Below are 13,758 nucleotides of genomic sequence, written 5' to 3' on the forward strand. Positions count from 1 at the left end.
TCCAAAACCAAATAAAAATAGATTTTTGATGAAAACTTGGAGACCAATCTCTCTTTTAAATGTTATTTACAAATTAGCTTCAGCTGCAATAGCAAACCGTTTAAAATTATTCTTGGATAAATTTATACATCAAGATCAAAAAGGTTTTATATCTGGCAGATTTACTGGAGAAAATATTAGACTTACCTACGATATTATGTTTGAAACGAATTCAGAAAATATGCCTGGTTTACTGCTTTCTATAGATTTCCAGCAAGCCTTTGATTCTATCTCGTGGACATTTATACACAAAACCCTAGATTTCTTCAATTTCGGGAATTCTTTTAAAAAATGGATACGTCTATTTCAAAACGGAAGTGAAACGTGCATTCTGCAAAATGGTCATTTATCCGACTTTTTCCTTCTCGAAAGAGGCTGCAGACAAGGTGACCCAATTTCACCTTATATATTTATTTTATGTTCTGAAGTACTGGGATTAATGATTAGACGTAACAATAGTATTGTAGGTATTAGCCTGCGAAATCAGCAATATAAAATTAGTCAATATGCTGACGATACACAGATATTTTTAAACGGAACCGAGGAATCTCTTAGAAATTGTTTGGTTACACTTGATAACTTCTATAAAATGTCAGGTTTAAAAATAAATATAGAAAAAACTAGAGCTTATTGGATAGGTTCACTTAGAAATTCCCAACGTCAGTTATGTAGAGACTACTCATTAGATTGGAGTCAAGAACCAATTAAGATACTTGGTGTCCGATTTTCTGCCAATATATATGATATCTGGAATCTAAATGCTCTTGAAATATTACAAAAATGCAGAAATATATTAGATATTGGGCAAAAAGAAAGCTCGTCCTTTTTGGGAAAGTAACTGTGTTAAAATCTATTGTTTTGTCAAAGTTTGTCTATATATTTATTGCACTACCTGACCCATCTGATTATTTTATTAAGGAATTGGAAACTATTGCCTAAGTTTTTATGGAACAACGGACCTGACAGAATAAAAAGAGTAATTGTCACAAAGAATATAGAATTCGGGGGACTGAACATGATTAATATTAAATCTTTTATTCAAAGTTTGAAAATTAGTTGGATTAGGAGATTAGCTATTTTTAACTGTGACACTTGGAAATCTCTGTTAACGTTTTCATTTGATAAAATTATCTCTTTTGGCTCGCAATATGTAAAAGTACTAGTAAGAGAAGTACATAATCCATTTTGGAGGGATGTGCTCAATAGTTGGTGTAGATTTGTTGAATGTTGCGAAATCAATGATTTAGAAGATATTTTATACTCGCCTTTATGGTATAACCACCGTTTCAGAATAAAAACAGAATATTCAGAAAACTGGTACCGGAAAAATATCATATATATTATAGATTTACTCGACAATAATGGGAATTTTTATAACTTAGAAGATCTTAAAACCATTTACTCGGTAAGAGGAACTTTTATAGATTTGCACCGTGTTTTTTCAAACATACCAATTGAATGGAAAAATATAATAAGGCAAAACGCAAATGAGGTTATTAAATATAAGACAAACATGTTTTTGAATCCGTATTTAAAAAATGTAATAAAAGATAAAAAAGGTAGTAGTAATTTTTACGATACAATTACAAATACAAAGAGTGTCGTGGTACCAAACAAATGGGTACAGTCAATCGGGATTTCCGATGACGAATCTAAAGATTATTGCAAAAACTTAAAGACAATAAAAGAAATAAAGTTAAAAGATTTTCAATTTAAGATAAATCATCATATTCTTACTACAAACTCATTTTTACATCTGGTACATAAAATAGATAATAATTTATGCTCTTACTGCAAAAACGAGCGGGAAACAATAGAACATATCTTTTTTTCATGTCCAGTTATTTATAATTTTATAGTAAGCATCAAACAGTGGATGAGAAGTGAGTGTGAAATAGATTGAATATACAAGAAAAACAATTTCTTTTCTCATTTGTTTACGATAACTCTAAAGGAAGCTTTATTTCTTTATTGCTTAAGTATTACATCTTTAAATCAAAATTTAAAGAAAATTGTTTACAATTTCTAAATACTCCATCGTTTGTTTTATACTTAAAACAAAAATTCATAACAGTGAAGTATATCGCCAAGATAAACAACGACCTTCATAACTTTGAGGAAAACTGGTCAATTTTGTTACAAAAACTTGATATATGATTACTAACCATTACCCTGATTAAGAGAAAGAAAATATAATATCCATTATTGACAAAAAGTTAGGTTTAAAATCCAGTGATAGTAGGAAAAGGGCAGCACTTTTTTTTCAGTTTTTTTTCGCTTGTATTTCTGTCAGTTTTTTTCTTCCGTTGTCTTTCTTGAGGTCCGTTTATTATCTTAAATTAGAAATACCATCAACTGTTTTTATAATTTATTTCCTTTTTTACATCAAAAGCATCATACATTCATCACAAATTGTTTTTTATGTGCCAGAAAAGATACAATTAGTGAATATCATCAACTGTTTGTAAATATGGTATTATGTATGGTACTGTGTATGCATGTAGTAACTTTTATTATATATCTAAATATTTAAATGTATTGGATATTGTAAGGTTAATAGGCGGATGGTTCTCCGACCCCTATTATACCAGTTACGGAGATAATAAACGGGGTTACCCACAAGGGGCCTCAAAAAACAAAGAAAAAAAACTCTTCAGAAAATGTAAATGTTGGCGTAAAAGAAAGCTGGTGGTCGGCTACCGGAACTACCGTCAGTAAAACAGTTTTGTGATATTTTCCAGCGGAGCAATTTCGCCAGTTTACTTATCAAATGTTACTTTAATGACAAAGAACTCGGTTCTTGGTTCCATGACCATACAAAAAGTGTAACCGTAAGTTCAGTGTAGTCCTATCATTTACTTTTACTCGCTGTTGCCTGTATAATCAGGCGTTAACCTACTTTCTCTGTTGTTCCCTGAACGTCATTCCTCAATCGCTCAACGAAATACTTTTGGCATGCATTGGAGTTGGCTATGCGAAGTACACGGGTAATAAATTCGGAAACTTGCATACATTTATCAGTTATGAAATTTTATGGGATGTATCTCTCTATATTTAATCTAGTGATAAAATATTCTGAGCCATTTTACGAAAATTCCCTATAACCAAATTTACCTTTTTCAATTTTCATGCTCAATTTTTACGACTGATACTCAAACATAAGGTTTCATTTTACACGCTTAATTAACGAACGGTTTTTATATTTCTGTATTGACAGTAGTGTTTTACAAATTGTTTTTATTTTAGCTAACAGGCTAAGAATGAAACTGATTTATTTTAGGTCATACCAGAACTGATCAATTCCTCTTCATTTTTCTGACAGGGAAATAACAAACACGAAAACAAAATTTAGCTGTTGTATGTACTGTATGCTTCTTGACATAAATGAAGAGGTTGAATCTCAAGACATATATGCTACAAAATAACAAAACAAAGAAAATTACAGTGATGGATTAATAACAACAAAAAAACAAACTCATATTTCAGCTTCTCAGACAGTCATTTTCAAATGAAAAATAAAAAGGTAGGAAAAAGAATCTTAGATTCTTTCATTCTTCTAAAATGCACTCCTTCCAGATAGCCAAAAAACAGTGTAATTTTTCTGACCTGAACAAAAAATTAAGACATAGTTATGGCATTGCTATTAATAAGGGCAGTCTTTTATCACAAAATGTTCGCCAGAGCAGACATCGCCAGATTGGCATGTTCGATTTTTTGTGAGTCCAAGGAATTGTTTGATAGCGTTTCCGTTGATGGGTACGACAGTAACTCCAGCTGGACCAGTCGTTCCATTGCCCGTTCGTCACTTTAAAAGGAAAAAAGGGAAACATGTTATTTAGTGACTTTTTTATGTAAAGTTCTTGTTTACTGTTGACAAGGTAGGCAGTCGGAGACAATCGAGGAGATGTAGAACAAGGCAGGTTTTGTTTGAGTAAATATGAATTGCGAGTGCTTTTGCATGTGGGACCGCGGAATTCAAACATATTAGATTTAACAATGCCAGAATGATACCATACTTGTTTAGATTCACCTTTTTCTCGTCTTTTTTTTTTGATAATTTAAGAAAAGCTATTGACTAATTAGTGTTTAATGTATGCTTGGGAATAAATATGACTGTAAAAAGATATTAGCTCTCAGTACAACCTATACTCTACTGGAAGGACAGATGGTTACTCTACTGAAATGACCGATGGTGTATGAAACTTAAACATTGGCTAACAGGTTTTTAGAAGTGCTTCTCAGCTCAATCGCTTACTTGTTTGCAAAGTTGTCGTCAGTCTTTTTAACATTTATGATCAATAAACTCAAATACCTGTTGATGTTATATATCCTTTAACCGATAGTTTTAATATAACTTACACTGGCAATACTCAGAGTTGCACTTTGTTATTTCGAAAGAACTACCAGTACAGAATTTGCCTCCGTTTGAAGGTTCCGGATGATTACAGTTCCGATAACGATATGTCACTCCGAGGTCACACGTTGCAGTGCAACTTGACCAGTCGGACCACTGCCCCCAACCTCCATTTGTTACTGAAATGATCGTAAACATGGATCGATATTGAATAGTTCTAAAGTACTGTACTTGTAAAATGACGAGAAAGAAACGAAAGAGGCACATAAATGTTTAATTGTGCGAATCTTGACCATTAATACACTGAAAAGTGCCAAATTGTCTTAACGTACCGGAACATTTCTCTGGATTACATGCGGTCATTTCATACGGGCTGCCAGTACATAGATTTCCTCCAGCAGATGGCATAGGATTGCTGCAGTCACGGTATCTCGATTTGATTCCTCCGTTACAAGTAGCTGTGCAGGAAGACCAAGTCGTCCAGGTACTCCAGTGTCCGTGTGTCACTTAAACATAACAGAATGACATTTACAATATTGGTTTTCAAAATATTGACTCTCTATATTTCCGCAGACATAGTACCCAGGTCATACTTATTATTTTAAGCTTGGTTGCAAGGTAAACTGTTACCCCGCTCACAGAAAGCCAGACGAAGTTTCAACGTGAAAAATGCAGGTGATCTAGCCTTTGTTTGAAAGATAAACAATCGGGATTTTCTTCAAGCATTTGGTATAGTTATAAAAGATTTGTCGGAACAGCAACATACTAAACAATCCAAAAAATTACGTTCAGCTCCCTGAACTTGGCGAATGCCTACACGCCATTATGATATTTAAAGCGATTACTGTTGGAATATTGTAATAACAGTACTTGCATTAAATTCGGAGCAACCTGTTAAATTAATGGCTGGATTTTGTGCATATACGGAAGCACGAAGAGAGATACGTACGTAAGTGTTTGTATTTATGCGCTGTAGGAACAAAACTAAACAAAAGGTCCTAAATACAAACCTGGACAAGGTTTGACATTGCAAGAGTTTACTTCGTACGGTTCTCCTTGACAATAGTGTCCGTGTATAGACGGTTAGGGATTGTCACAAGTACGGGATCGTGTTTTGATTCCCTCGTCACATGTAGTGCTGCAGGTTGTCCAAGACTTCCAGGCTGACCATCCACCATCTGAAAAATACGGCATTCAGGCACATCTCAGAATGTACGGAATTGTATTATTTCTGCAGAAAAATACACGCGTTCTTTGAAGGAAATTATGTTTGATATAGTCTATATAATATCGTCGAGTACATAGAGCAAGTATAAATTGTTTATGTTTTGCTTAGCAGGCATCTGGCATCAAGCATGTGATGTACGCCATTGAAATAGGTATTTTTTAAAATGTATTATTTCCTATTCGGTATACACAACATCGATATTTATTACCCCGATGTGTTTCCGTAGATAGAACCATAGAGCTGTTGCACTATGTATTGAATACCTAGGCGGAACATTCCGGAGATAATTTTAATTGGGATTGGCTTCGTCTGGTAGTCATACGACAAAAAAGACTTATTATACTGCACATCAGCATGACGTGAATATAGACCGTTTGTTTTATACCCAACAACTGTCTTTCATCGACCAGTTTATCGTTACAGAGATATAGAACTTCAAAACTGTGGAGCTCTGGATACAATATGAAAGACAGAGAGCACAAAACTGCAAATACAAAATATAATTCGTGGTTTGGTTTCATTATGGCATGGAAAATATTGTTTAGCTTAAAGTATTCGATGAGACATATTTTCATCATCTTCATCGTCATTATCATCATCATCTTCTTCTTCTTCTTCTTCTTCTTCTTCTTCAGTTATCGCCACACTCTAGAAGGGTATATTCATATCATCATTACCGAATTTTATAGAAAATCATAGTAAACTAACTCCGAAGTGGGGAGGCGGGATGGGGGTCAGTCACACTGTTGCAAGGTCTTACATCCACAATTAGGTTTCAAATCCACAGCGGTCACAGGAAAGCTTAGTTATATCAACCGGATACGTAGGCACCTGTTTATTTTAATAAAACCAAACTAATAATAGACCCCTTTTACCAGAGAAAGGACTCAATGTTCTTTCACTTAAAGTTATAACGCCGTTGACGATACTTTTTACAAAGATCAATTTACAGTAGACAAATGACGGCTTTCCTATTTGAAACAATGTGTTTTGTCTACGAAAAAATTAAACATTATAAATCCGGCTGCCTTTCGTACTAAACATTTTCGAATATAGTTCAGAATTGACGCACTGAGTGTTTCGGTACAGCCAGTTATGGAACAACTGAAGTGTTAGGACCTAGTTCTACAAGCTAAATTAAATATAATAATGTTATCATAACAGTAGCTCGATCTGGCTTGAAAGGATTTTTGCCAGATCGGATCTCATGAGGCGCGCAAGCGCCGAGTGTGATCTGACCTTAAAAAGACCACGAGAGCCGAATACAAATCCAAGATCTAAATACTGTTATAATGTCCCTTTTATTACATATCTCTACCGTTCTGTTTGTTATTTTGTTATTGAACGAAATCTTCAATGTTTACCGATATTAAAATGAAACTGAGTGAAGTTTTTATGTGCGCTATTTATATCTCTTCGTCAGGTCATGCATATTAATGGTAGCAGTCCGGCAGCATACAATACGGGAGGTACAATACGGAATTTAAAAGGTACAACACGGATTTTTTCTGCCTGTTCATATCGAATTCTGAATTACAAGCCAATATTCTTTTTTACAAAATTTATATAATGAATTTCAAAATATTAACTAAACAGGAATAAAATGTTACATCAAAAGTATTTGTTGTTTTACGAACCCTGACAAGCATTAGCGATACATATTTTGTCATCTCTTGAGTCCCCGAAGCAATGGTCGCCAAATCGCTTCGGATAGGGATTCGAGCACGCTCGGTCTCTTCTCTGAGTACCAACACCGCAGGTTACACTACAACTTCCCCAAGAAGCCCAGGCCGACCATCCTCCATGGACTGCATCATAAATAGAATATGCTTGTACAGTTATACAGAGATATATTACGCACTAAACTTTACATTTGTTGTACTGTTCTTCTGAGCTTTATATAGGGATCAAAGTTTTTTTTGTGTGTTTTTTTTTTCATTTTATCTTCTGCTTGCAAAGCTAATGAGAAGGATGAATTTTGCAAATCTCAGTAAACTGGACATTAAGCACTTGTCATTACTTTCTTTCTTATGTGAGCTCATGTGTAGATAAACATTAAAAGGATTTTGAATACTTTCCAAATAACGCAAGACTCTACAACTAACTTCTGATAGGGTTTTATTTTAAGAACCAAAGACACCGTTGCATGTTCGTTGCTGATCTAAGGCAAGCCATTTTGGAATGCTGTCCTCAGTTCTTATATATATATAAATTAAATGACGATTAATATTTCGAAAGTATTATCCTCTAAAATTTAAAATCATCCTATCTAAACAATGTTCATCATATACCCGGGCATGGCTGCAATGCACATGTTTTTGTGTCACGTGACGGCCCGACACAGTCATGTCCGCCACCTGATGGAGCGGGTTCGGTACAAGTTCTGTCACGTGTTTGTATTCCATTTCCGCATGTGACGTCACAATTTGACCATGACAACCAGCTTGACCAAGATCCGTCATCTGATATAACAGCAATACATTCATGAAGAATTATGTTTATACTTTCCTAATGCTATGAATCGTAAATTCGTCGCCATCATCTTCTACAGTTACTATCAAGTTTAGTATAACATCAATTTTTTAGTGAAACACATAAATGTAATTAGGCTTATATACTAAACAAACAATACAGATCAAAATTTCTTTGTACATATGGATGTTTAATATGTCAAATGATAGCTTCGGTCGCAGATTGCTTTAGAATCATCATCTTTTATTAAGTGACCCAACAACAGGAGTAACAATGCATATTTAGTTATAACTCATCTTTGTTCGATTTGTTTTACTGTAACTACCCTTGTAAGTGTTTATATCTTTTTTTATAGATCTTCTTTTGTCTTCATAAGTCTTCAAAAATGTCGAAATATAACTCTTAAAGTTGATCGACCATTAACTTAATGACTGGTTAAAATATCAAATAACTGGACTCGAACAGAAAGTAAACCATTTTATAAACGTGCAGTAGTTGCACAAGCCACAGAAACGCCGACAAATGGTTTTGGCATGTTGTGTATCCAAACATATATTCATCATCGTTCCAATAACGGCACAGTTAGCTTTAGGACTGTCTGCACATCGTGGATCTGAAGTTCATTAAGTAAGTGGGATGTTTGATGTCTTTAAGCCCGAAACAAACAAGTAGATTCTTATATTTGCTACATGCTTCACCTTGTGCAGCAGATATGTGTAAACCCTTTTCTATTTGAATAAAGGCACAACTTTGGTTTTGAGAAAATGAGAAATTGAATACTAAAGTAATGTAGCACACCTGTTTTTGTAGCTTTACCATACCAACAATAACACTTTTTGAACGAATTACATGTACATAAACTGGCAACAAAACAAAGACAAAAGTTGCCTACAACAGTGCTGGCACAGTTGTCTGTTACAGTTGTGGTCCTGACAGCATTCAGAACACGCTGCTGTAGAGAAAGTGGAAGAAGATCGACCTACAACTGACCCTGAAGCTCTTCCACTTCCGATTGTTGGGGATGGAGTGATAGTGGAACACATCTGAATTCAAAAATGTTTGCTCCACAAAAGTATCTTTTTGTTTCAAATATTATAGTTGCATTTAACGCTTTATGAAAACACAGGAAATTCTACCAGCTTTAAGGAAACTACACTTAAACATACGGCACCGAGATGTTATAAGCCTCTTTGTTTATTTATTACGAAGAAACAAAACAAAACATTTTTTTCGTTATTTTGTCTGATAAGGTTTCATTTATAAATAACTCACACCGACTGGCCTGCATCCGTATGAAAGTAGGCCTACCATTCCATTTGCAGTTTGCTAATGTTCTGCAAAACAAGCCTGAAAACAAATTTTCTGTTAATTCATACAGAGTACTGAAGGACCAAATCTCCATCTTAAATATGGCTAGTAGTAAGTAAAACCTTTACAGAAAAGTCTGTTTAGTGGTACCTCTTTTATAGCCATGCTCAAAGTCATTACCATTTATTTAAAATGAATAAGTATTAAAGTTAAGTTAAGACCTGTTATGAAAATCGTCATTTTCTGTCCGATTACATATTCTCCGTATGCGGTTTCGGAATCTTTCGGTCCTTATCAAGAAGCAATTTTCTGTTAAGATAATTGCACGGGAATTTCCCTTTGTGATTATGGATTGGCTATCTTATCTCGTTTGCTCGAAACGATTTTAAAATTTTAAAAACAAACAAGTCAACAGACGCTTTTATGACAGAAGTCTACCAAATATTTGACATGCTAACTAAGTTTAAGTGTTTAATACCTCTCCAGGCTTACACGTCCTTGTCGCTGTACATAGAGAAACAGCCGTTACATTCGTGCATGTGAAACAATCTAGACATTCTGTAACAAACAATAAAAAAGTCTTTATGAAGTATTGTGAGATGTGATTGGTCGTCGAATGTTTAAATTCCATTACCAAAGACTGCACGGAAGAAGATCCCGACGATTTTTCAATCTTAAAGTAGAACAAGAACACTAGTGTCACTTTATATTAGCTGAAATTACCAGGCAGTTTTCATTTAAAATGTTTTTTATTATAGTGGTCTGAGAGGGCCACCAATGTTTATATCAGAGAGTTACAGACATATAAGCTGTATCATTTCCTATTTTAAATTACCAGTTTTTGATGCCAGACAGAACATAGGTAGGCAATCGGCAACCATAGTTGTACTAGCTGACAGCTCACCATTTGGTCTGTATTCGGTAACAAGACCCGCCTCTGACGAGATTCGAACCCTCTACCTTCTGACTGCGGGATCACAGCCTTACCCATTAGGCAATCGCAGCTATGTTATTGTGAGTATGACATAAATTTCCCGTTAATCATTGAATATGCAAGGGTTCAGCGAGGATTAACGAGCATTTTATCTATTTATTTTTGATTATGATCAATTTGTAATGAAAATTTAGGCAAACTTTCATATAGATGATTTTACAAAAAATTTATTCATCCAGATACTGTGCAGCTATTGCCTATTAGTGAGAGATTGACCTGGAATAGGTTATACCGACCAAGTGAGATAAAAAATTTTCATGGTCGATAAATCCTTATATTGACAAAAAACCTAAAGGCAGCAATTGTTTTCTTGTCAAATACAGCAAAACTAATGTTGCTCGAGGAAAGTGTAATCAAATCCAAACATTTGCAGAGTGTTGCTTTTAAAAGATGTGTCCTTTGGCGGATCTTTATGACGTCAAAATCATGTGACCTGATGGAGGTCAATACTTGGTTTTGGATCCGCTTTCGAGACAAAACAACTTTCCTTTTTTTAATATTGTGTTAAGACAAATAGAAATGACTTAATATAATTGTTGATATAGCCAAAATATAATATGGAATAAAACAGATTAACCCTTATCATGCTGAACACGATTGATTCTGCCTTTGCGACTAACTAGTGTAGATAATGATGCAGCCTGTACAGTCTAGAAATTTAGCAAGGTGAATACTGTGACATATCTCATAAAGTCAAATATATGACACTGACAGTGATATTATTTACCACAACTGTAAATGAAATGTATAGATAGTGTGAAATAAAATACTCACCTCCAGTTTCAAGGAATGAAAGAATAATTATTGCTGCAAAAACTGAAAAATAAAATCAGATAAAAGAAATTACAATTAATACAGTTCAGTATGAATATAGATCACATACTTTCAAAATAACCACTTTATTCACTGTTTTTAATACCGTTAAAAGTTAACATAATTATGTTTAACATGAATTAATAATATTATAAATCATAATTTACATTCTATATTTTAACTGCAACATAATGCGGTCTGTTTGTCGAAACTTATCTGTGTTTCTTTAAATGGTTTGAGATAAGACTTTTATGTCAGTTGTACGTGATGCCTCTTGTGAAATAGATAAAAATTAAAGAGTTCGGTATCAAACTCCTGTGAAAAAGTAACATCCGTCGTAATGGTAAAACATGAATATCTCCACCTACTAGTTTCACTTTATGGTCATCAAAGGAACCCAGAAAATTGTTGCGCGTCGTAGAGAGGACACATATTGTGCAATAGGGCCATTGCCCTTCCTAGGTCACATCTTGCCTACCAGGTTAGAACTAATGACGGAAACAGAGAGGATTAGCCTTGAAAAGGACTTTGGCAAAATAGTGTTAATTATACCCTCACACGTAACAAAATCTGTATTTTTTGAAGAGGAAAACACTTTTAAAAAGGCTAGAAAGTATATTTCTTTGTTTTATTAAAAGAACATTGTACATAATGAAATGTATGTACTTTGCACTGGAGAAAGGGCAAATTTTCAGCTTGATAAAAGTTTTACAAAGACTTTTTAACGACAAGGATTATAAGTATTTCACTTTTATGGGGATGTTAATAACAATTTCTTGATTATGGACATTTTCCTAATATCTGATATATTTTGCTTAAGGTACCTCCGTGGCTAAATGATTACTGTCATTGTCTTTGAATAACTTAACCCTCACCTTTCTGGGTTCGAGGCACCGCTGTAGGGTAGAATTCTTTCATGTCAGGAAGCTATCAAGTTGAAATATTTCTCAGTGGGTGACCAAGAGTCTTACTTCAATATATAAAACAGTGAAGTCGCCATATGCCATACAGTTGTGGCCATGTGTCGTTAAATTCGATGAAGTGTTTAGGTTAGATTTTATAGGTCATCTTAGCGAGTATTCGACCCCGCGACAGCGCATGTTTGGTGTTATGGCTCTTTACATTAGACGCTACGCTTTCTTTTTCGCTGGAACTGAACAACTTTGTTTAGATAATTATGACCTGAAGAGGTTCATCTAATTCTTGAATAAATTTCTTTTATTTATACGTTCTTGTATAAATTTTATTACTTGTTGCTTAACAAAAGCGAGGTCTGGTGTACTATAAGCAGATTCGTTTACTCTTCTATGTTTACATTCATTTGCTTGTTTTGGCCTCCTTATCAGTATATTTTATTTTGTCTATTCGTTTGTATGTATATGTTAAAATGTAGACATCATTACATACATTGCTGTGGAGTTTTAATAATAGCGGTTCAGCGCATATTGGGGTACCCCGCTTAAACTGTAAAATGTATATGCCTGTTTCACATTTGTCCTGCCTTTAAAGAAAATGGCCAATTATATATTCTAAACATGTATCAGCCATGCAATGGTCGTTTTAATCAGTGTTTATTTTGATTATTAGATCAGTTGTGTAAAAATTATATAATTAATACTACTAAGATAAGTACACACAAACATATATCATATCCATAGCTTCTCATCTTTAAAGTTTGACTTGTTTGATCGGATTATTTGATCGTATGCATACTTAGATCAACATTTTATATAGGTTTTATGCTTTAATCGCAAGATCTATATTTGAAATATCAAAGAACAAATGTAAAGAAAGAACCATATAAAATGCTGTTTGAAGTGTTTAGACAGCCGAGACCGCCAATTGAAGTTAATGTGAACATTGATGTACACCTGAACGTTACAGTGTTTGGCACAAATCTGAGGAATGCTATGTCACTATGATTATCTGCTAACCTGAGCAAAATGATAGCAGTTTGTCTCATTGGGCTGTTCATGTAAAAAAATGGTACGTAAAACATCCTTTTGCAAGGGGCCGAGTGGTTAAGCTCGCTAGCTTCTAATCAAACTTCCTTCATTTTGGGTTCGAGCCGCAACCGGGGCGTTGAAATCTCAATGTGAGGAAGCCATCCAGCTGGCTTTCGGAAAGTCGATGGTTCTATCTAGGTGCCCGTTCGTGATGAAAGTGTACACGAAGGGGCACCTGGAGTTTTCCTCCACCATCAAAGCTGGAAAGTAGCCATATGACCTGTTTTTGTGTCGATGAGACTTAAAACCCTACAAAATGAATAAATAAATGAATAAAAATATATAAATAAATAATAAATATTCTTATACACGCTAAGGAGTGATAGCGGGTTAGGTTTTGTGGATGATTTACAAGGTCAATTTGACTAACAAAATACAAATTATGAATTGACTAAAATATAAGAAGATCCCTTGGAAGCATTTTTTGATTGAATCTGTTCATGAGAAGTAATGACATGTGCAACTCTAGCACCGGCTTAACCAGAACGCTACACTCCATTAACAAAAACAACAACAGAAATAAAATTTAAAAAAGAAAATAACT

At 34.3% G+C, this 13,758-nt stretch overlaps 1 protein-coding gene across 2 annotated transcripts in view; it reads right to left on the reverse strand.

The window, feature by feature from the left end:
• Positions 1-2,349: 2,349 nt before the first annotated feature.
• LOC123555601 (thrombospondin-1-like) overlaps positions 2,350-13,758 on the reverse strand; it is a 246,666-nt gene continuing 235,257 nt past the window's right edge. Inside the window, exons 6-12 of one of the 2 annotated variants that reach the window (XR_008371600.1) lie at positions 8,584-8,706; positions 7,913-8,083; positions 7,259-7,429; positions 5,404-5,571; positions 4,726-4,899; positions 4,399-4,572; positions 2,350-3,844 (exon numbers count right to left, since the gene is read on the reverse strand). Coding sequence is in view for 1 of the 2 variants with exons in the window: in XM_053547609.1 (XP_053403584.1) it covers positions 6,253-6,269; positions 7,259-7,429; positions 7,913-8,083; positions 8,584-8,706 (482 nt within the window). In the remaining variant the exon portion in view is untranslated. The other variant, XM_053547609.1, reaches the window with a different exon arrangement.

The sequence above is a fragment of the Mercenaria mercenaria genome, chromosome 7 (assembly GCF_021730395.1).
Source record: "Mercenaria mercenaria strain notata chromosome 7, MADL_Memer_1, whole genome shotgun sequence".
Classification (NCBI taxonomy): Eukaryota; Metazoa; Mollusca; class Bivalvia; order Venerida; family Veneridae; genus Mercenaria; species Mercenaria mercenaria.